General features: G+C 53.4%; 1 protein-coding gene across 1 annotated transcript in view; it reads right to left on the reverse strand.

The window, feature by feature from the left end:
- znf385b (zinc finger protein 385B) overlaps positions 1 to 24,698 on the reverse strand; it is a 55,822-nt gene that overhangs the window by 3,758 nt on the left and 27,366 nt on the right. Inside the window, exons 3-5 of the mRNA XM_084689523.1 lie at positions 6,441 to 6,571; positions 4,114 to 4,224; positions 1,630 to 1,816 (exon numbers count right to left, since the gene is read on the reverse strand). Of these exons, the coding sequence (XP_084545649.1) occupies positions 1,630 to 1,816; positions 4,114 to 4,224; positions 6,441 to 6,571 (429 nt within the window). The remainder of the gene's footprint in view (positions 1 to 1,629; positions 1,817 to 4,113; positions 4,225 to 6,440; positions 6,572 to 24,698) is intronic.

Raw genomic sequence — 24,698 nt, forward strand, 5'->3', positions numbered from 1 at the left:
GTGTGTGTGTGTCTGTGTGTATGTGTTTGTGTCCTTGTACGCTTGTATGTGTGTGCGTGTGTGTGTGTGTCTGTGTGTATGTGTTTGTGTCCTTGTACGCGTGTATGTGTGTGCGTGTGTGTGTGTGTGTGTCTGCATGTGTGTGTGCAGCCTTCACAGCACAGTGTCCTGTAGTCTTGGAGAAGGTTATCAGATAAATTGGGTGACAGCAGTATGAGTGTGCATCAGTGGCGGCAGCACAGACACAGGGGCAGCACAGACACAGAGGCAGCACAGACACAGAGGCAGCACAGACACAGAGGCAGCACAGACACAGAGGCAGCACAGACACAGGGGCAGCACAGACACAGGGGCAGCACAGACACAGGGGCAGCGCAGACACAGGGGCAGCGCAGACACAGGGGCAGCGCAGACACAGGGGTAGCACAGACACAGGGGCAGCACAGACACAGAGGCAGCAGGATTCACAGCAACAACAACAACAACAACAACAACTACATTTATCAAATCAGAGTCACAAGTCCCAGACAGGAGCCGCTGGCAGAAACATCAGAGACAACACAAACATCCGCTAGTCTCATAGGCCTGTCTCTACATATCTGAATACGTTTGCCTGTTTGAACGCGTTAGCTTTCAAGAACTGTAATACGAAACCGTGAACTGTTTTGACATGGAGAGTGTATTGTAATGATAGCATCTCATACTCTAATGAGAGACTGTCGCCAACAAGAGCATCATCTCTCCCAGGGGCTTGTTCATCATCAAGGTGGTCAAATCCAGCCCTGCCCCCCCCCCCCCCACACTCAGCAGGGGTCAGGGGTCACAGGAGCAGAACGTACCTGCCCCAGGAGGTTCTAAAACAGCCCTGCCCTGTCATGAGAGGCTGCAACAGGCCGTGGCTCCAGTCATTCCAATGATTTGGCTTCTCAAACTGCCGTGCCTGTACCGTATCTGACGCCCCCTCCCTCTGCCAGGATCAAAGGGAGGCCCGGCCCTCTCCGGCTCCACGACACACACATACACACACACACGTAGAGCATGGCACTTGTCACACTAATGCTTGTTAATGAGTCATTCCATTGGCTCAAAGCACCCCTCAGATGTGAAAAATACAATTCTTACAAACACCCCCTCTCTCTCCTCCTCCTCTCTCTCTCTCTCTCTCTCTCCTCCTCCTCTCTCTCTCTCTCTCTCTCTCTCTCTCTCTCTCTCTCTCCCTCCCTCCCTCCCTCCCTCCCTCTCTCCCTCTCTCCCTCTCTCTCTCTCTCTCTCTCTCTCTCTCTCTCTCTCTCCTCCTCTCTCTCTCTCTCTCTCTCTCTCTCTCTCTCTCTCTCTCTCTCTCTCTCTCTCTCTCTCTCTCTCTCTCTCTCACACTCCCTCCCTCCCTCCCTCTCTCCCTCTCTCTCTCTCTCTCTCTCTCTCTCTCTCTCTCTCTCTCTGTCTGTGACAATAGGCTTGTGAGTATGAGCACAACAATAACAACAGATGGACGTGAGAACGACCCACCAGACCCAGTAGCGCAGCAAGGTAAATGACTGTCATCAATCATCGGGACTAACTGCGATGATGCCAGTTCTAACGAGGCGGGGGGGGTGGGGGGTGGGCGGGGGGGAGGTTGTGCAGACTGACCTGGTGTGTCTGCGAGGCAGGACGGCCCCCCTGCCGGGAGACAGCAGGAGGAGGAGGGAGGGGGGGTGCCGGATCTCACTGCGCAGGGGGAGGTGAGCTCCACGCCTGAGGCCTTGGGCTTGCCGGACTCCTGAGCTTTCAGCTTCTTGGCGTGTTTGCTGCCTTTGTAGTGGGCCTCTGCCTGGCTCTGGAGAGGAGGAGGGGAGGAGAGGAGAGAGGAGACGAGAGAGGAGGACAGGAAAGGAGGAGGAGAGGAGAAGAGGAAAGGAGAAGAGAGGAGGAGAGGAAGAGAGGAGAGAGGAGGAGAGAGGAGGAGAGGAAAGGAGAGGAGGAGAGAGGAGGAGAGAGGAGAAGAGGAGAGGAGAGGAGGAGAGGAAGAGAGGAGAGAGGAGGAGAGGAGGGGAAAAGAGAAGAGTGGAGAAGAGAGGCGAGCAGAGATCAGAAAAGATGAGAGGATTTAGATGGGGAAAGTGAAACTGACAGCGAATAAAGTACCATCACTTCACAATCTCCTCAGCTGCAGATGGACACATCGGAGATGACAGGAGATGACAGCTATGTCAGCCGACTGACCACCCTGACAAACAACACCACACTCCACTCCGGATGGATCATCACTGTGTGTGTGTGTGTGTGTGTGTGTGTGTGAGGGGGGGGGGGGGTGGGGTGGGGTGTGTGTGGGGGTGTGTGTGTGTGGAGGAGAGGGGGGGTTCTAGAAGTGTGTGTGCCCACTTATCCAAGCTCACTTCAGACAAAGGACTGTCAGTGCTGGGTCATTACTGACACCCTAGCGATGAATTATGTTGGCCACTCTGCAGCAGGATAGAGTTTTGGAAGCAGCCTTTAGAACGATGCATGCACTTCGATATCTCCCCCTCTCCTCTATTCCCCTAACCTGCGCTTCAAAATCTCTTTTGATGTCTCTCTCCCTCTCCGTCCCTCTCCGTCTCTCTCCGTCTCTCTACGTCTCTCTCTCTCTCTCTCTCTCTCTCTCTCTCTCTCTCCCTCTCTCTCTCTCTCTCTCTCTCTCTCTCCCTCTCTCTCTCTCTCTGTCATCAGTCCTGTTTCTGCTCTTAGGTCAAGGTGTGACAGCTCGTCTCTAAGAAACTGGTGCACACTCTGTGTTATGCAGCGGTGTTTGCGTGTGCGTGTGCGTGTGTGGGTGTGTGTGTGTGTGTGTGCGTCGTCTCTCTTAGCGTGTCAGGGGTTCCAGGTCCTGCCTGAATCACAGACCGATCCAGCCATGCATTAGCTCATTAGGCATGATAAACACGGCCTGTGTTCACGCTAGCTGTCAGTCTTGCTAACTCGCTCATACTCTCTCTCTCCATGTCTCCCTGTCTCACCCTCCCTCTCTCTCTCTCTGCCTCACCTGACTGCCCCCCTGGATGAAAATACCCAACATTGTTATCTAACACTTTCATCCAGATTTAGATCTACTCCTGCCTCCCAAAACCTTAGCCGGGACGGAGGGGCGCTGTGAGTCCTGCTGTGAGAACTTGGTTGTGCTTCTCTATCGCCTGCCTTCCTTACCTCCGACATCAAAACAAGACGCAGAGCTGTGTTTGGGGGTCTGTGGTTTCCTGTTTGCTCACTAGCTATCCTGACAGAACAGCAGGACTGTTCCTGGAGCATGCTGCATGTGACACGACAAGGGAGACCGGACTGACAGGACGGGACCACTGACTTCTGTCATTCTGTGTCTGCAGTGTCTTATACACTATACAGATTAGCTGGACGCAAAGTTAGCTGGACAGGATGTGACCAGTTAGCTGCTTTAAGATCAGGTAGCATTTAGTCAAAGTGACATGCAGGGAGGCAGGCCGGCTGATTGTTTACTGTCTGACTGACTGACTGACTGACTGTCTGACTGACTGTCTGACTGGCTGACTGACTGTCTGACTGGCTGACTGACTGTCTGACTGATTGACTGTCTGACTGACTGTCTGACTGGCTGACTGACTGGCTGTATGGCTTAACGGGTGGCCGATAGGCTGGGGAAAAGGTGCTATATTATATCTATTCATTTCAACATGAAACTAGTCAATTTCTGAGACAGGATAGAGTATCAATGAGACAGCTGTTCTAATTATTTCTCTCTCTACCCCTCTAATTTTCCAGCCCTCCTCCAGCCCTCCTCCAGCCCTGCTCCAGCCCACCTCCAGCCCTCCTCCATCCCTCCTCCAGCCCCCCTGACGAGCCCCCCAACAGACCTCCCTCATTGGCCCCCCCAACTAGTTACAGTAGAGCTGCCACAGCAATCCCCCTCATTAGTATAGACCTGAATAACAGATGGGCACTGTTGCACCCTCCGTTATTTATAGAGCCCCCTCGTCTCACACGTTCACACCCGGCAACGTCCAGCCCCCCCAGCCCCCCTAGCCCCCAGCCCCCCCAGCCCCCCATCACCCCCATCACCCTCAGCCCCCCATCACCCCCAGCCCCCCCATCACCCCCAGCCCCCCCATCACCCCCAGCTCTCACGTCTGAGTTGAAGCGCAGCTGGCAGATGTTGCAGGAGATGACCTGCTTCTTTTTGGGCGGGAGAGACACTCCGAAGGTGTGGTTGATGACGGCCTTCTGCACCGGATCCATCTGCAGGGGGAACGACAGGGGAGACGTTAGACGGTGGCCCCGCAGACGCCTCGGGAACGCCTGCTGGATTGTGGGGCAACTTTCCCATGTGGACGTTCATGTTTGTGTCTGTTTCTTGAAGGAGCTGATCTCCATTTCAGCATTTCAGCATTGCTAATCTGTGACTCCTGGCTCTCACCAGACTCCTATATCCAGCCCTCTCCCAGGCTCTCAGCATGAAGCATCTTCACCAAACAGACCCTATTACATATTGATGAGCACATTAGGCTTCAGTACATTCCTTAATAACACACACACCAGGAGCTAATGCTTCCCTGTCTTTAAGAACACGACCTCTCTACCAAGCTCCAGAGTCAGGCAGGAGCTCATTCCAGCACCATGCCCAGAGCGCATCACGACAGCCCCTTAGCGCCAGCACTGTACACCCCTGCTGAAGCACTGGGGCCATCAAATAGACATGAGAACAGAGCGGTCATGCTGGACGATCTCACAGAGGAGGGATGAAGGAGACAGGTGGAGAGGGAGGGGGGGGGGAGAGAGGTAACAAAAATAATGGGAAAAAAGAGTGGGAATTAGAGTCAGAGGTAGAGAATCAGAGAGAGGGAGAGATAGGGAGAGAGCGAGTCGGAGAGAGAGAAGTAAAGCGAAAGGTAGAGAGAGGTAGAAAAAGTGGAGAGAAAGAGAGAGCGCGAAAGGTGTAGAGAGACAGAAAGAGAGAGAGAGAGAGAGAGAGAGAGAGAGAGAGAGAGAGAGAGAGAGTGAGAGAGGAAGAGAGAGACATAAGGGTGTCCTGTCCTTATCCTCAGCAGTTTTTTAATGGGCCACGGTATACCAGAAGCAGCCAGGGAGCCAATCCACTAAGAGTTTCCTAGATATCGCTGACCGGCCAGATGGACGACAGCCAATCAGAGGGCACCCACTCACCTTCCCGTGGTCACGAGGAGGCTTTCAAGAGCGGCGCCAGCGTCTCTGACCCCCCTAACATCTCTGGACCAGACTCCCCTCCAGCTACCATCTCTGGACCAGACTCCCCTCCAGCTACCATCTCTGGACTAGACTCCCCTCCAGCTACCATCTCTGGACCAGACTCCCCTCCAGAGACTCTCCCTCTGAAAGGCTCAGCAGGCCAGATGACGCTGCTGAACCCCTCGGAGATCACTTTGCATTTTCAGGTCAAACTCTTTCACGTGGAAAGGGCTTCGGCTAAAAAAACACCATTCGAAACCTTGAAACAGTTGTATCTCGGAGCACCAACAAGAACAAGAAAAAAGCAATGCACACATACGCAGTATGCGCACAGATGTGTTAGTTCTATGACAGAGACGAGTGAAGAACTATTTCTGGAGGTGGCGCCTGTGTTCGTCGGAAGGAGTCTGGTGCGGCTCATTAGTGGCTCTGAAGCTGTAATCTGCGCTGATGTGGGTCCTGGCAGCCATATGGCCATCTGCAATTCTAATGTGCCCTCCTCAGCCGGGCAGACAGACAGGAGAGGAAGAGGAGGGTAAACAAGGTCGTGGGCGGGCAAGGACATCTTCTCTGGGAGAGGAGAACGTGACTGTTCCCTTCAGTACCTGTCGTCTGGGAAAAAAACACCCCGCCTTATCGTACACGGCCCGTCGCCGTTTATCACCACCATTGCCATCGCCGCGCCGACCGCCATCGTCGTCACCGATATCATCATCGTCGGCGTCGAAAGAACACTTACCGCTATAATAATGACCGTTTCCCGAAATGTCCTCGTCGGTTCTCAAATCCGTTTTTTGGGGGGGATGCACAATGATAGCGGTGTGTGTGTGTGTGTGTGTGTTGTGTGTGCCTATGTGTTGTGTGTGTGTGTGTGTGTGTTGTGTGTGTGCGTGGAGAGGGGGATGAATGATAGTACTACTGCCGGTCTGACAGTTCTTGAAAGCTACAGGGCAATGTTTGCAGAGCGAGTTGTGACAGGCCGTGTGTGTGTGTGTGTGTGTGTGTGAGTGTGCGTGTGTGAGAGTGTGCGTGTGTGTGTGTGTGTGTGTGTGAAGCACTCGTGACAGGCTAGCGTGACCCAGAGCCAGGATACCACGAGCCATCCAAAAGAGACTTGTCACACTGGAGATATGGGCTCACACACACACACAAGCATGCCTTTACAAAAGAGAGATATCCCACCACCCTTTCCCACCAAACACACACACACATTTCTAGACACCACACACACACACACACCCCAGACTGACCGTGTTGAAGTTGGGGAAGAGCCCCCCGGGCGAGGAGCTGTCCAGGGGGAAGGAGAGGAAAGGCTTCATGTCCAGGCTGGACTGCATCATCAGAGGCGGAGTCCTCACCAGCGCCGGGAGAGGAGAGCCACCTGGAGACACGGGAGGCAGGAGGACACGTCAAACACAGAGAGAGAGAGAGAGAGAGAGAGAGAGAGAGAGAGAGAGAGAGAGAGAGGGGGCAGAGAGAGAGAGAGAGAGGGGGCAGAGAGAGGGGGCAGAGAGAGGAAGCAGAGAGAGGAGGCAGAGAGAGGAAGCAGAGAGAGGGGGCAGAGAGAGAGAGAGAGGGGAAGAGAGAGAGAGGGGGCAGAGAGAGAGAGAAAGAGAGAGGGGGTAGAGAGAGGGGGCAGAGAGAGGAAGCAGAGAGAGGGACCAGAGAGAGGGGGCAGAGAGAGGGACCAGAGAGAGGGGGCAGAGAGAGGAAGCAGAGAGAGGGGGCAGAGAGAGGAAGCAGAGAGAGGGGGCATAGAGAGGGACCAGAGAGAGGGGGCAGAGAGAGGCAGAGAGAGGGGGCAGAGAGAGGAAGCAGAGAGAGGGGGCAGAGAGAGGCAGAGAGAGGCAGAGAGAGGGGGCAGAGAGAGGCAGAGAGAGGGGGCAGAGAGAGGCAGAGAGAGGGGGCAGAGAGAGGAAGCAGAGAGAGGGGGCAGAGAGAGGAAGCAGAGAGAGGGGGCAGAGAGAGGCAGAGAGAGGGGGCAGAGAGAGGAAGCAGAGAGAGGGGGCAGAGAGAGGCAGAGAGAGGGGGCAGAGAGAGGAAGCAGAGAGAGGAAGCAGAGAGAGGCAGAGAGAGGGGGCAGAGAGAGGAAGCAGAGAGAGGGGGCGGAGCGAGGAGGCAGAGAGTGGGAGTGTGTGTGTGTGTTTGCTGGCGGGGAAGGGGGGGGTAAGGATGGAGTGAGTATGTGTGGGTCTGTGTGTGTGAAAGAGAGAGAGGGAGAGCGGGGGGTCAGAATAAAGTAACTCATCATGTTGTTAATGAAGCAGAACGACTACACTCTGAGCATGAGCTGGAGGGATAGGGGAACTGTGATGTGCAGTGTGTGTGTGTGTGTGTGTACACTGTGCACCAGGAGCTCATCCTAGGGATTTACTAAAACATGAGAGGATGAGTGAGTCCATTAATTCTGGTAAACCTAGCCGCACGCCTGAACACACACACACACCCACACACACACACACACACACCCGCACACACACACAAATATACATACACATCACAAGGTGCAAATATCATTGACAGAGAATTAACATCCTCAACATGGGATTTTGTCTCATTTCCCTGCCCTCCACCTCTCCCCCCCACCCTATTTCTCCCCCCCTATCTCCCCCCCCCTCTATCTACCCCCCCCCATATCTCTCCCCCCCCCCCACACACACACATACACACTACACACAGACTATAAACATGGAACACACGATGCGAAACCTGCTTCACCAGAGTCAGACTTGGAAACTCACGAGACCACGGATCTGTTCCTGGAGGAGCGCGCGTCTCCCTGCGCACGCTAACGACCGTCCGTCCGTTTGGCCTCTCACGCCCGCTGGCCGTCACCGGCAGCAGAAGCAACACAACCCTGCCGCTAGGTCAACGTGACACCACGAGCACACCTCGCCGCACCCTGGGGCCTGGTCATGGCTGCTCCACTGCAGGTTGTGCTCAGAGCCGCACCCCTGTCACGGACTGCCTGTCTGGGAGGGGAGCGGGGCAGATGGTGGGCGGGGCTTTTCCTTCCATGTGGTGCATCACAGGAGCATTTGGCTCCGCCCCACCCTCACATCACACCCGGCAGTTATCTCGCTGATGATGGACACGCGCACACACACACACACACACACACACAGCCTTTCTCGTACGCAAACATTCGCTCCAAAACTCCAGAGTGTGTTTGGTTCCTCATTGGCAGGTGAGGTTTAATTATGATAATCCAATATCTTGGATGCACGGCCCGTTGTGTGTGTGTGTGTGTGTATCAGAGATCCTGCAGCCAAATAGTGAGAGAGACAGGGTGTGTGGAGTTATTTAACCCTCCCTCTCTCACCCCAGGGACTGAAAGGCCAATCGTAGTTCTGTCCTCTTACAGACTAAGGTGTTCTTTCAGCACTAATCCCTTCACACACACACACACACACACCCTGGACCTGGACCAGGACCAGGGCTTGGGCTGTTTCTGGTCTGTTGGTGACTGCTGGGGTCTATTTCTATGCCATGACCCAACTGTTCTGCTCTGATCCAGTTCACAGCAAGACTCCCCACCATAAGTCTGACCTATCCACCTACCATCACACAGCCCATGAAACAGTCTTAGAATAGAACGTAATGGACTTGAATATAATGCACGTGCTGAATGAGATTCATCCTTTTTCCACCCGGGCAGAATCCCATTCCAGTTCTGGCAGGTAGCTCGTTCCCAGAGTATAGGACCTGTCTGAGAGGATCTGTCTGACTCTAAGCTGCCTCCACACAGACCTGCTCATCCCTTCCCCCTTCTTTCTCTCCTCCTCCTCTGTACATCTTTCCCTGCCTCCTCCACTCCCACCATCTCTCTCTCTCTCCATCTCTCCCTCCCTCCATCTCTCTCTCCCTCCATCTCTCTCTCTCTCCATCTCTCCCTCCCTCCCACCATCTCTCCCTTTCTCTCCCACCCTCTCTCCCTCGCTCTCCCAACCTCTCTCCCTCCGTCTCCCCCTCCCTCTCCCCCTCCCTCTCCCCCTCCCTCTCCCCCTCCCTCCCTCCCTCCCTCCTTCTCTACCTCCCTATCCCTCTGCCCCCCCATGCGCTCTTTGCTACACAGATTTATCTATATCCTCCAACTCTATTTTTTAATCCCTCCTTTCTTTTCCTCCTGCAGTTTTAGCCTTTCCAGCCCCCTCCTCAATATTTGATTTTTCTATTTCTATCTCACTTTCTCCTACCTCTAATATTTCTATATATGGGGCATCTGTACTCTCTCCTTCCTCTCTCAAAGCATCTCTAACCCAGTCTGACCTAGATAGCCTGGATATGCCTGTACCTGACTAACTGCTTGGCTGTACATGGCTGGCTGGCTGGCTGTACATGGCTGGCTGGCTGGCTGTACATGGCTGGCTGGCTGGCTGTACATGGCTGGCTGGCTGGCTGGCTGGCTGTACATGGCTGGCTGGCTGTACATGGCTGGCTGGCTGGCTGGCTGGCTGTACATGGCTGGCTGGCTGGCTGTACATGGCTGGCTGGCTGGCTGGCTGGCTGTACATGGCTGGCTGGCTGGCTGGCTGTACATGGCTGACTGGCTGGCTGGCTGTACATGGCTAGCTGGCTGCACAGGATGTGGACTACTGGGTTGTTAGGTTCCTTGTGAGCTCTGGTTATCTCACCATCAACCTCTCCTTACCCTCTGACACACACACACACACACACACATCTCTGTCACCAGTTGTGGGATGTTTCTATGGTTCTAACCCAATAAGGTTAGAATCCAGCAACAGTTCCACCATTGTAAATAAGGACTGTAATACACAAATTCTCAATCTGTCTGGACCAACCTGTTCACCAGACCACACACACTTACTCACACACACACACACACACAACCATACCCTGCTATTCAGGTTTACATCATTACAAGGGAAATAAAATGATCCAACCACTTATGAGGAGTCGCTCCATCCAGACTGCTTATTAGGTTGTGTGTGTGAGTGAGTTTGTGTGTGTGAGTGCGTTTGTGTGTGTGAGTGTGTGTGTGTGTGTGCGCATTTGTGTGTGTGTGTGTCAGTCATGTGCTTCAGGACAATCTAATAACAGAGCAAATTCAATTTAAATGCAGATTGGGGATGGGTTATGTCCATGGGTGCAGGCTGGCCAGGACTGGAGCAAGCTTTGTGACTCAAAACTCAATTTACTACTAACTCAGTTTGTTTATTGCTAATCAACATCACCTGATGACAGTCCCACAGCTGGTACTGAGAAGAGGTGTGTGTGTGTGTTTGTGTGTGTGTGTGTGTGTGTGTCATGAGTGTGTGGAGGTATCCATCCATGGCTACAGCACTGGGTCAATATAGGTGGTGTATATGTACGAGAACCTGTCTCAGTCATTAGCTAGGCCACACTTGGCAGTGGAAGTGTTGGTGTGTGTGTGTAGAATGTGCATGTAGAATGTGTGTGTGTGTAGGCCTGTGGAAGGTATTTGTGGAGCTGTACGTGGGATTTTGAGTGATCTTATACAACCAGCTGGGCTGTGGTATAGACCTGCTGCTGCTGGTGGAACCATTTACACACTGAGGAATGTCTCTCTCTCTCTCCCTCTCTCTTCCACCCCCTCTACCTCTCTCTCTCCCTCTCTCTTTCACCCCCTCTTCCTCTCTCTTTCTCTCTCCCCCGCTCACTCTTTCTTAATCATGGAACTTGAATGTCCATGGCTGTACACTAAAGAGAGAAGGTGATGCATGTGTGTGTGTGTGAGAGAGAGAGAGAGAGAGAGAGAGAGAGAGAGAGAGAGAGAGAGAGAGAGAGAGAGATAGAGACAGACTGGCAGAGAGAGGGAGAGACCTCATACCTGAGATCTAACATGAACATGAACCCTCCCCATGCAGCCATCCTCCTCTTACTGGAACCCCAAGTTCACTAGTTTGATCGCGTGTGAGTGAATGTGCGTGACTTTCTGCCCTGTGGGTTGTTTACCGAAAACAGCCTCAGCACTGTTTACTGAGCCTCGTTTGCCTGTGGCGTCGCGGCACAGCTTCACCCCCCCCCCCTCCCCCTCCTCCTCATCCTCCTCAGGGCTGCGGAGGAACAGAATGCCAGGCTTCCAAAGGACGCTATTTCCAGAGACTGGAGGGCCTCCTCGTACTCCCCAAGCGTGGGATCCTGCCTCCTCCACAAGCACACTCTGCTATTACCTCGTCAAACAGAACCCCCCTCCTGCACTCATCTTGGAGGCAGAGCAACAGTTACCGTAAGAGACAGAACTACAGTAACAGAGACACAACTACGGTAAAGACACAGCACTACAGTAAAGAGACAGAACTACAGTAACAGAGACACAACTACGGTAAAGACACAGCACTACAGTAAAGAGACAGAACTATAGTAAAAAGACAGAGCTTAGGTAAAAGAGACAGAACTACAGTAAAAGAGACAGAGCTACAGTAAAAAGCTAATAATGTCAGGTTTATAATAGCAGGAATCCCATGAACGAGGGAGGTCTCTGGAAAACACTCCTGCTGTGAGGTGAGTGTCACCGAGAAGAGAGCAAGAGGAAAGAGTGAGAGACAGAGACAGAGAGAGAGAGAGAGAGAGAGAGAGAGAGAGAGAGAGACAGAGAGAGAGAGAGTGAGAGAGAGAGAGAGAGAGAGAGAGGAGAAGGCGAGAGCAAGAGCGAGAGAAACCGGGAGACGGAAGAGAGGAGATGGAATTGAGGGAAGACGAGAGCAGGGGAGAGAGCGAGAAAGACGCATAAATAATGCATGACTCTTCGCAGCAAAAGAGTCTTGTTGAACCAGCGGAGGCATCATCCATATTAGATGAGTGTTGGAGTTATAATCTAAAGTTATTATGACACTGTGTTATTCACAGGCTTCATCACTCACAGAAAGGCTCCGGCATTAGATTAAGCGGCTGTTGAAACTAGCCTGCTGAATGATCCTAGCAACTTCCCAGTTCTGGCCATCACTGGCCTTGTAAAACTACATTCATCTTTCATACAGTAATGAAGTCATGTACTCGAGCCGGAACTCTCTTCAAATATAACTGACACTTAACTGGTAATGTGACAGGAGAGAGCTGCGGAGATAGACAGAGAGAGAGACAGAGAGAGAGAGAGATAAGAGAGAGAGATATAGAGAGAGATAAGAGAGAGAGAGAGAGATAGAGAGAGATAGAGAGAGAGTGATAGAGAGATATGCTTGACAGTTATTGCCTTCTCCCCTGGGAAAGTTACACACCTGTTACTTACACACACACACACATAAAAACTAAGTCACATACACAGCTCAACATCACAGTCTATATTTACAACAATTTGTTAGGCAGAGTGACGTTAGCTCATATATTTAAACCCAGGAGAGAGCGATGAGAGTAAGAGAGAGGGATGACAAGTGGAGAAAGGGATGAGAGTTAGAGAGAGGGATGAGAGGTAGAGAGAGGGATGAGAGGTAGAGAGAGGGATGAGAGGTAGAGAGAGGGATGACAAGTGGAGAAAGGGATGAGAGTTAGAGAGAGGGATGAGAGGTAGAGAGAGGGATGAGAGTTAGAGAGAGGGATGACAAGTGGAGAAAGGGATGAGAGTTAGAGAGAGGGATGAGAGGTAGAGAGAGGGATGAGAGTTAGAGAGAGGGATGAGCGGTAGAGAGAGGGATGAGAGTTAGAGAGAGGGATGAGAGTTAGAGAGAGGGATGAGAGGTAGAGAGAGGGATGAGAGGTAGAGAGAGGGATGAGAGGTAGAGAAAGGGATGAGAGTTAGAGAGAGGGATGACAAGTGGAGAAAGGGATGAGAGGTAGAGAGAGGGATGAGAGGTAGAGAGAGGGATGAGAGGTAGAGAGAGGGATGAGAGTTAGAGAGAGGGATGACAAGTGGATAAAGGGATGAGAGTTACAGAGAGGGATGAGAGTTAGAGAGAGGGATGAGAGTTAGAGAGAGGGATGAGAGTTAGAGAGAGGGATGAGAGGTAGAGAGAGGGATGAGAGGTAGAGAGAGGGATGAGAGGTAGAGAGAGGGATGAGAGGTAGAGAGAGGTGCCAAGTGGAGAGAGGGATGATCAACGAGGTCTGTATTTACCAGCTGCATGGGAACACCTGGGGTGCCTCGCCAACGCCCACTAACTCCACCCACACCCCAGTGCACTCTGGGAATGAGGGTGGTGGAGATAGTGGGAATGATGATCAAGAGAATGGTGGTGGTGATGGCGTTTGAGTCTCTCCAGAGAGACAGGCTTTCATCGAGTGCAAGCCCATCAGACGGGCTAATATTCAGCCTTTTTCCCCAATCTGTGTGTGTCAGAGATCAATGATTGTCCTCAGGCCTTAGTTAACCACCAACAGTATTTCACTGCGGCTAGAATACTCATGTCTCATTAAATGTCATAATATCACACCCTGTCACACACACACACACACAGAAACACACACACGCACTCCGAGCTCAGCTCAAGTTCCCTGTTGAACCCGTGTCCTGTCTTGTAGAAGCAATTAACTGGGCGCACTGCTACAGTACGGACGTGACTGCACTTTGAACATCTATTTAAAGCCGATATTAAGAATTAAGAGGGAGAGGAGCTCTTCAGTAACAAGTCTTTCTCCCTGTTTAAAAACACTGGCCTCTGCTTTCAGGCTCATGTCAACTACCATCTATACATTTAAGCCAGGAGGTTTGGGTCTTACTAAACAGGCTGTAGACAGTTCTCACATTGCCCCTGAAAAAAAACGTTTATTTCAGGGGGTTTGTACGGCTGCCAACTCCCAGCCGCATAAACCAACGGCTAGTGAATCATCCTTCACAGACAATCCGGATTGTGTTACATAAAGCTCAACATTCAGGCTTGTCTGCGCGTGTTTGCAGCAGAGCTGTCAGAGAGGAGAGAACGGGCTCGGCAACCACAGCCACCCCCGTCTGGAACCCCCAAACAGAGTCCTCGCCGCCGGTGACATGTCAGTGACACACGTGCGCGTGCTCGCACGCAGACAAGCCCAGGCGCACGCACGCAAACACCCACCACAACGCAGATCCCCGCAATCGCGCCAACGAGCTCGGGGACATGCTTTTCGGATCGTTACTGGACACACGAAGGCACACGCACGCACACACACCCACATGCAGTGAGACTACAGGATCTGAGGTACCCACAGTGGGAGAGCAAGCGAGACACTGGGGGGGGGGGGGGGGAGAGAAAACAGAGAGGGAGGGAGGGAAAGGAGAAAGTGAGACGGGTGGGGGTGTAAGACAGGGGAGACTGTCTCCCTCAGAGACAGCCTCCTAAACAAAGATGAAGGGGTAGAGGAAGCAGGGGGGCGCGCTGTGATAGCCACGCTCCAAATCTAGGTCAGCCCACTCTGCCTTGCCTTTTCTGGGGCTGCACGACTACCATCACCTCGGAAACACACAACTACCATCACCTCAGAAACACACGACTACCATCACCTCAGAAACACACAACTACCATCACCTCGGAAACACACAACTACCATCACCTCTGAAACACACAACTACCATCACCTCGGAAACACACAACTACCATCACCTCGGAAACACACGACTACCATCACCTCAGAAACACACAACTACCATCACCTCGGAAACACACGACTACCATCACCTCAGAAACACACAACTACGATCACCTCGGAAACACACGACTACCATCACCTCAGAAACACACAACTACCATCACCTCCGAAACACACAACTACGATCACCTCCGAAACACACGACTACCATCACCTCTGAAACACACAACTACCATCACCTCCGAAACACACAACTACCATCACCTCCGAAACACACACAACTACCATCACCTCCATAACTACCTACATTTGTCAAATAAACTGTGTTTAGAGCTGGGTAACTGAAGTACAGGCAGCTGAGATTGATAGACACAGAGAGAGATATAGAGACACAGAGAGATGGAGAGACACAAAGAGATAGAGAGAAACAGAGAGATAAAGAGACACAGAGAGAGATAGAGAGACAGAGAGATATAGAGCTAGAGAGACACAGAGAGATAGAGAGACACAGAGAGAGATAGAGAGACAGAGAGAAAGAGAGGGAGAGAAACCCCACTGACACTCAATGAACCGATGTGACTTCATTATCCTGAGCCTCCAGGGAACTCTTACATCACGTTATTTCATGGAAGAGGAAGGGGAGAGGGCGGGGGGCGAGGAGAAGAGGGAAGTAGAGAAGTAAAGGGGGAGAGCAACCATCTGCTCAGGTCCTGGTGTTCTCCCCAGCTGAGGCCATGTTAGTGTGGTCTAACACACCTCCGAGGTGTTTCAGTACTGGAGGAGTCCGGAAAAGACAAACAGATGCTTGTACATAACGTCTCACACCCGACGCTTCCCCCCAAAGCGATGCACAGCGTTGGTCGATTCGAACCTGCGACCTCCCGATCGGCAGTCGAGGGCTAGACACCCCCCGGCGGGAGAAAGAACTGGCGTGAGGAGAAAGAAGGAAGGGGGCCAATCAGGAGAGAAGGATGATGGAGGAGGCTCAAAGTGGCAGTCCCCACACAGGAACCAAGCGGGAGCCACAGTAACACTGACGCGAGCAGACAGCATCAAACACATTCAGACCAGTCATTCTAAAAGCCTTTTGACTCGGCGTCACCTCCACTCCCCTGTCTGACGGCACTGATGCCTCCAGACCACCTCTCTCTCAGACAGTCAGAGCCTAGCCCGAGCCAGGAATAACCAGGGCTAGAACAGTCAGACACGCGAGTCCCAGGCCTAGTCCCGGCCTAAGAGAACCAAGACCTGGTCTATACACCTTTGATCAGGATGAACTCTAACAAAATACAAATGAATCAACCAAACACCAACCACCCCAGCCCAATACATACTGGGATGTCCAGGTGTGTGTGCTGGTCCCTATCCTAGGACTGGTCTGGGCCTGGTCCCTATCCTAGGACTGGTCTGGGCCTGGTCCCTATCCTAGGACTGGTCTGGGCCTGGTCCCTGTCCTAGGATTGGTCTGGGCCTGGTCCCTGTCCTAGGACTGGTCTGGGCCTGGTCCCTGTCCTAGGACTGGTCTGGGCCTAATCTCTGTCCTAGGACTGGTCTGGGCCTGGTCCCTATCCTAGGACTGGTCTGGGCCTGGTCCCTGTCCTAGGACTGGTCTGGGCCTGGTCCCTGTCCTAGGACTAGTCTGGGCCTAATCTCTGTCCTAGGATTGGTCTGGGCCTAATCTCTGTCCTAGGACTAGTCTGGGCCTGGTCCCTATCCTAGGACTAGTCTGGGCCTAATCTCTGTCCTAGGACTAGTCTGGGCCTGGTCCCTATCCTAGGACTAGTCTGGGCCTAATCTCTGTCCTAGGACTAGTCTGGGCCTGGTCCCTATCCTAGGACTAGTCTGGGCCTAATCTCTGTTCTAGGTCTGGTCTGGGCCTGGTCCCTGTCCTAGGACTGGCCTGGGCCTAATCTCTGTCCTAGGACTAGTCTGGGCCTGGTCCCTATCCTAGGACTAGTCTGGGCCTAATCTCTGTCCTAGGACTAGTCTGGGCCTGGTCCCTATCCTAGGACTAGTCTGGGCCTAATCTCTGTTCTAGGTCTGGTCTGGGCCTAATCTCTGTCCTAGGATTGGTCTGGGCCTAATCTCTGTCCTAGGACTAGTCTGGGCCTGGTCCCTATCCTAGGACTAGTCTGTGCCTAATCTCTGTCCTAGGTCTGGTCTGGGCATGGTGCTGACAGACCTCTCAACACTGAAGATATTTTAGTTCCAACAGGGGTCCTGTTCCAGGAGGACTCCTTCAGAGAATATCCCCCATCAGTCACCTGTGACCTCCAGATCACTGGCCTGTCCTGTGAGTGTGTGTGTTTTGCCAGTCTGTGGCAGCACGTCATTGAGGTCAGGTGGTTTAGCGACGACATTCCAGGACATGCTATGTGTTGTCACAGCCTTCTCGCTGACCCGCTGACGTGATTAATGACCCCGCTAAACGCACACCCACACAAAGGGAGCACGCGCGCACACTGTTGTCTGAATCCAACGCAGTCACTGCAATCCCCTGAATTTCTCTGTTCTCTAGTTACAGCAGAGTAGATTATCACAAACACACACACACACACAAACCTTGAACACCTTCCCAATACCACTGTAACCTTTCTCTGTTTACACCAAGATGCTTGGCTAAGGGACAGCTATAAATACAACACACATGTCATGAATTCCTTCCACTCATGATAAAATGGCGACTTCCTTACATTCCCAACCAGGCCCACATAGTGTCTAACATTTCACATCATCGCAGTCCTCAGTCGGATTTAGAAAAGGGAAGACACACGAGGAACCTGAGCGAGGTTGTGTGTCTGCGTGTGTGTGTGTGTGCATGTCAGGTTAGTTTAGTTCATTACCACAGTTTAGAGGACAGATCTGGATAACCTAGTAGGTGTGAACACTCAGGAATCGCAGGTCAGTTCAAGCTTTTCACGAGAGCTGCAAACCACACCACAGACCTGAGGCACACACACACACAAACACACACCCCCACACACACACACACTCGACCTGGGACAGTTACAGCACAGTCTATCCCCCCTGCGAAAGCAGAGCGATGTAATTAAGATAAGACAGACAGCTGTCGACCAGCACACCGACAGCAAGGTAGCATTTGAGGTGTGGTTACCACGGAGATAGGTGAATAGGGTTTGGGAGCTGCAGAAGGGAAACGTGTTTGTATCTAATGGAAGTTTAAAAACCGCAGGACACACACAGATACACGCGCACACACATACACACCACCTAGCTCAGCAGAGGGGAGATTAAATAGCACCCTGGCTTTAGAGTGATACACAGAAGCAGCTTTGAGGATATAGCTGCTCTCCGGGCTGGAAGTGAACATGACTCTGTGCAGCCTGAAGAGGACTCAGGCGACAATAGTCAGACCTCGTCCGTCCTGGAGTCGTGATCCCCTGCTCTAACTGAGAAATGGCAAGAAGAAGAAGAAGAAGAAGGAAAAAGAAGGTTTGACAAAAGAACGGGCGGTCTAAATCATTTCTCAGTTGTTAGCGGCAAGATAATTGCTCCTCAGTCGAAACACAAAGCGTGTCAAAGTAGAGAGGCAAGATCACGATGCAAGATGAAAGATGAAAAGCTTCTTTTGAGTCACGCTAATAGGCTTGTCAAAGCACACTGTGTGCACAAAACGGTTCTCGGGTATGACCAGCGACAACACTCATTTCATGTGTCAAGCGTAGATTTCGTATGAATGTGAATGACATGGGCTGAACCCACTTTGTAAAACCCCTGAGTTTTAGGACGTTTTAGGAGCCATCAGCTTACATTCATTCTCTTCTCTGACTGGATCCAGAACCAGGGGATGAAGCGAGAATGGAAAGGAAGCCACCCAACTACCCCAAGACACAGGCTGCAGTCCTTGAGAGACGAGCTGTTCTGGGAAGTGCTTTTCCTCAACCCCCACACCCACACAGCAGAAGCTGTGTATGACTACAGTGTCGTGACCAGTGAACTGTGACTGGCCGGGATCTGCCCAGGCCAGGTCAGGTGTGCGGTCTGAATCACAGCCAGCTGGGCGGGCGATGGCCGCATCTCCAACGACCACGACCGCGGCCCCGCCTACTGGGACGTGTTGGTGTGGCCCTGCTCTCCCCGGGCACCCCAGGTAGCCAGACAGAGTGACAGGAGAGATGGGAGAGGGAAGGAGGAGAAGAGAGGGATAACAGCGAGGGGTGTTCACCACAGCTAAGCTGGGCACGCATGACGGGCGCGTCTCCAGGCAGTTAGGAACTGATTAGGAGCGATGATGCTGGGGAGAGATGGGCCCACAACCACACAAATACACACACACACACACACACACACACACAATCACACGTGTGACACACTATGAAAATGACATTCAGTGTTGGCATTTCCAGTGACAGCCCACCTCCACACACCAGTGACCATGACGTGCAGAACGAAGGCAGAGTTCTGCACGTCAGAGCGAGAACAGGCTCCATCTGTAGGTTCTACGGTCCTGCAGGGTTGGGAAGCTCTAATCTGACAGGAGGGAGTTACACAACATCACGCAGCGGGGTTTGGGCTTCACGTTTGTCTTGTAACGATGAGTCCTGCTTTCACATGCTGTCATGTCAGCTTGCTGTGTTCTGTACTGCAGCAGAACAATTAAGGGGCTTCGCTGCATGCCTGCCTGCCTGCCTGCCTGTCTGTCTGTCTGTCTGTCTGTCTGTCTGTCTGTCTCTTCCTACCTGTCTGTCGTCATATCAGCTTGCTGTGTTCTGTACTGCAGCAGCACAATTAAGGGGCGCCACTGCTTGCCTGCCTGCCTCTCTGTCTGTCTGTCTGCTCTGTCTGTCTGCTCAGCCTGTCTGTCTGCTCAGCCTGTCTGTCTGCTCTGCCTGTCTGTCTGCTCTGCCTGTCTGCACTGCCTGCTTCAGTTCCAACACTCACCTGATGGAGGGAGGTCTTCCTGTCTGACGCGCTGGCGAAGCGAAGCCAGATGCAGGCAGCGACAGATTCACACGGGTGACAGCGAGACAGTCCTGCCTGGAGCCCAGTGCTGGCTAGCACACACCGGGAGTGTGTGTGCGCGTGTGACAGAGATCTGAGCGTGACAGAGAGAGACACTGTTCCTGCAGGACTGGGGGGGGGGGGGGGGAGGTGTCAGGTGACCAGAACAGGACTGGCATGTGTCATCGGCATACGAGACAAGTATCAGCTTTTTATCAGTCTCGTGCTGACTGGTCGATCAGCCCAGGCAGGTGTGTGCTGATTGGCTGGAGACCAGTGTTGGGTGTGGGGAGCGACCTCTTAATCCTGCTGCTGCCACTTCCTGTAGATCGGGGTCGAGGAGTAAGTCTATCCACCTCTCCCTCTCTTTCTGTCACACACACTCTCACACACACACAAACAGTGTGTATGGGGTGTGTGTGTGGCGCTCTTCAAGCGCCGGTCCCTTCAGATGTGACGACAGTTATCTTAGGAGTGTATCCAGTTCCGCTGCATTCAGCTGGATGGCTAGGGTTTCTGCACAGGTGCTGGAGCAGAAAGGGTTTACAGGGCGAGGCAGGAGTGGAGGCAGGAGTGGAGGCAGGAGGCTCTACAGCGATGACACGTTCAGACCTCCTCCAGGACCGGAGAGGGAAGACTCAGAACAGTCCCCCCAGTGCCACTGCCTCACACTACACACAGCCCCTGTTAGCCTGGCACTGCCTCACACTACACACAGCCCTGTTAGCCTGGCACTGCCTCACACTACACACAGCCCTGTTAGCCTGGCACTGCCTCACACTACACACAGCCCTGTTAGCCTGGCACTGCCTCACACTACACACAGCCCTGTTAGCCTGGCACTGCCTCACACTACACACAGCCCCTGTTAGCCTGGCACTGCCTCACACTACACACAGCCCTGTTAGCCTGGCACTGCCTCACACTACACACAGCCCTGTTAGCCTGGCACTGCCTCACACTACACACAGCCCCTGTTAGCCTGGCACTGCCTCACACTACACACAGCCCTGTTAGCCTGGAACTGCAGACTGACTGACCGACAAGCCGACAGATCAACAGAGAGAGAGAGGGATAGATAGAGAGACAGAGAGAGAGAGTTAGAGAGAGATAGAGAAAGAAAGAGAGAGTGAGAGAGAGAGAGAGAGAGAGAGAGAGAGAGAGAGAGAGAGAGAGAGAGAGAGAGAGAGAGAGAGAGAGAGAGAGGAGGGGTCGGGGCCAGGTCACAGAACAGGGATTCCTATTCCAGGTCACATATGTCTGTACGCTCTCTCCATACGGACATCACCGACCCCAATACGCCAGCGATCCTGCTCTCCTCTCTCGCATGCACACACATACACAGGCACACACACACACACACACAAACACACACGACACACACACGCAGGCACACACACACATACCCACGGAACACACACAGGCTGGGGGTGTGACTGACACAACCCTTTCTCTCTGCCCATCTGGCATCTCCCGCTGCCCCGCCCCCTGAGCTGCCTGCCATATCTTCATCCTGCTCACCAGCCCCGTGGTGTGTGTGTGTGTCTCAGTGGGGTTGTGTGTGTGTGTGTGTGTTTGTTAGGGTGTAGTTCTGTTCTGATTTGGTTGTATAAGTGTTGTTGTGTGTGATGATATGTATAAGAGTGAGTGAGTGAGTGAGTGAGTGAGTGAGTGAGTGAGTGAGTGAGTGAGTGAGTGAGTGTGTGTGTGTGTGTGTGAGTGTGTGTGAGAGTGTGTGTGAGAGTGTGTGTGTGTCCTCAGCTCAGTGTCGTTGTTCTCCCATCACACCCCGGGGCTTCCCGGGGAACAAGGCCCTCGGACACGCTGCTCCCTACTTCCTGTCAGGGGACGCAGGAAGCCGCTGGTCTCTGGGATGCCACACGGTGACGGCGGGTGAGCGGTTCCATTCCCAGGGCGGTTCCACGGAGAACGTGACCCGACGGTCCAGCCCTCCCGGAGGATGACTAGGTGTGGGCTGAACAGACGGTCTCTACACCAGCCGAGCTGACGACGCGCGCAGCCAGGCTCCGGGATGACAGGATCAGCTTCTCTTTGTTCGTCTCCTTCTCTCTATTTCTATCCGAGTATCCACCAGAGACCACTTAGTGGAGGATAATCACTCGGGTGTCGGGGGAAATGGGGTGTCTCACCTCTGTGTGTCTCTCTGCCTCTCTGCCTCTCTCTCTCTCTCTCTATCTCTCTCTCTCTCTCTGGCACGCTTTTGTTCTCTCTGCCTCTCTCTCTCTGCCTCCATCTTTCTGGCTCTCAGTCTATCTATGTCTCTCTGCCTCTCTCGCTGTCTCTCACTGCCTCTCTCTCTGTGTCTGTTTGCCTCTCTTCCTCTGCCTCTGCCTTTTCCCCCTCCATCAGTCCTGGCGCTGGCAGTACAGGAGTGTGTCTGACTCAGGTAGCTTTGGGAGGGAATGGACCCTGGAGACTTCAGAGCCAGCGTGAGAGTGGAGCAGGCAAGTACCTCCAGCCAACAGCCTTGTTAAGCAGGCAAACATTTACATAACAGTGACTAACTGTTCAGGAGAACGTACCAAAAAAAACGACCCCAAAAAATCATTTTGGGGGGACATTTTTGGAACGCAGTGAAAATAATCACAACCGTGCCAATTAGTCTCCAAAAACCAACACGGGCCTCTGTCCAATCTCTAAGGGTGTAGAAACCCTCAATTATCCACGAACACACGCTGCTGGAAGCTAGGATTCCAGGAAATGAGCAGCATTATGACTGCATAATATGTGCATAATGATGAGCGGAGTGTGTGTGTGTGTGCGCATGTGTGTGCTTGCATCGGCACGTGTGTTTAAGTGGGGCATTGCGACTTGTCTCTCCCAGGACTGAGGTTAGTGGTGTGCGTGTGCCGGGAGAGAAGCCTGTCACCGGGGAACCCCAGCTCTGATAAGCTTGTCTCTCTCAGCGCGATGCCTCATGATTCTATCAACACGGTGACAGTTCCCTAAGTCCCATTTGGCATTTGGCAGAGATGTCATTTTCTTATTTCCTGTCGGAGGACGGTGACAGGTTCGACCGGCTGGTTCTGGAATGTGAGACTGGGTCAGGTGGCTTGACAGCAAGACAGGGAAACAACAACGGCAGCGAAGACAACATCTGCAGGAGGGTCTCAACCTTTGTCCATGTCCAGAGGCGAGCAGGGGACCGGTCGAGGGGAACAGGACTGACATTTGGTAAAGGACATCCCAGGGGCACAGCAGGTGGAGTGGGGGGAGGAGGAGGCCGCGCTGGGGGAGGGGATGGAGGCTGGAGGGGGGAGGGGATAGAGGCTGGAGGGTGGAGGGGATGGAGGCTGGAGGGTGGAGGCTGGAGGGTGGAGGGGATGGAGGCTGGGGGGTGGAGGCTGCGGGTGGAGGGGATAGAGGCTGGGGGGATAGAGGCTGCGGGTGGAGGGGATAGAGGCTGGGGGATAGAGGCTGCGGGTGGAGGGGATAGAGGCTGGAGGGTGGAGGGGATAGAGGCTGGGGGGTGGAGGCTGGAGGGTGGAGGGGATAGAGGCTGGGGGGATAGAGGCTGCGGGTGGAGGGGATAGAGGCTGGAGGGTGGAGGGTGGAGGGGATGGAGGCTGGAGGGTGGAGGGGATGGAGGCTGGGGGGATGGAGGCTGCGGGTGGAGGGGATAGAGGCTGGGGGGATAGAGGCTGCGGGTGGAGGGGATAGAGGCTGGGGGGATAGAGGCTGCGGGTGGAGGGGATAGAGGCTGGAGGGTGGAGGGGATAGAGGCTGGGGGGTGGAGGCTGGAGGGTGGAGGGGATAGAGGCTGGGGGGATAGAGGCTGCGGGTGGAGGGGATAGAGGCTGGAGGGTGGAGGGTGGAGGGGATAGAGGCTGGGGGGATAGAGGCTGCGGGTGGAGGGGATAGAGGCTGGAGGGTGGAGGGTGGAGGGGATAGAGGCTGGGGGGATGGAGGGTGGAGGGTGGAGGGGATAGAGGCTGGGGGGATAGAGGCTGCGGGTGGAGGGGATAGAGGCTGGAGGGTGGAGGGTGGAGGGGATAGAGGCTGGAGGGTGGAGGGGATAGAGGCTGGGGGGATAGAGGCTGCGGGTGGAGGGGATAGAGGCTGGAGGCTGTAGGGTGGAGGGGATAGAGGCTCGAGGGTGGAGGGGATAGAGGCTGAGGGTGTAGGGGGTAGAGGCTGGGGTGAAGGGGGCAGGTGCTGGGGGTGGAGGGAGGAGGGAATAGGCCCCCAGGGAGGGGAGGGGATGGAGGGAAGAGAAAGGTTTATGACCTTTGTGTAAAAGCCTGCAACCTCCACAGCTGGGAAGAAAGACTATGTTGTAGATCCTTATTGAACCAAACAGTGATTAAACTTTACAGGCTTAGACCCTATCACAAACACACACGTGCAAACACACACACACACACAGACACACACCAAAACATTCCAAAACACACGTTCACACACAGGGCCGATGCTCTCTCTGCCAGTCGATAACACACAAAGGGCATAAAAAGGGCCATTAAGTGGTGTTTCAAGAGGGTCATCAACAGAGTGTTTTCTTGACGTAAGGCCTGCTGAATTAAAGCAGCAACGTCCTTGGTATTACAGCTGAGTGGACAGGCTTGCCTCTGGGGGGCACTAGGGACAGGAGCGGTGTGTGTGTGTGTGTGTGTGAGAGACAGTGAGATCTGCTATCTCTGAGAGACACCTTGTCTCAGCAGCAGCAGCTTCTCACCTTCACAGAGTCGACCTGCGGCTTCAGCAGTTCCCCGTCACAGTCACCGGCCCACATCTCCCCCACCCCCCCCCCCCCGACCGCAACCACCGCGGTCACGATACAACCGCACCCTGACCGCGACCACCGCAGTCAGGAAGAGGGCGGGAGGAGGAACTCAGTTCATGGTTCCAGCACGTGCGACATCAACGAGGCTGAAATAGACCTTGGTGGAAAAGCCTGCGGTCTTTACACTGTCAACAACTACAAGCACACACACACACACTTACACAAATGCACACACACACAAACGCACACGTACACTAACACACACGTACACAAACACACACACACATACTTACACAAACACACACGTTATGCATATTTGTACTGA

Source organism: Hypomesus nipponensis, chromosome 23 (assembly GCF_054491055.1).
Source record: "Hypomesus nipponensis isolate SF chromosome 23, ASM5449105v1, whole genome shotgun sequence".
In the NCBI taxonomy this organism is placed as follows: domain Eukaryota; kingdom Metazoa; phylum Chordata; class Actinopteri; order Osmeriformes; family Osmeridae; genus Hypomesus; species Hypomesus nipponensis.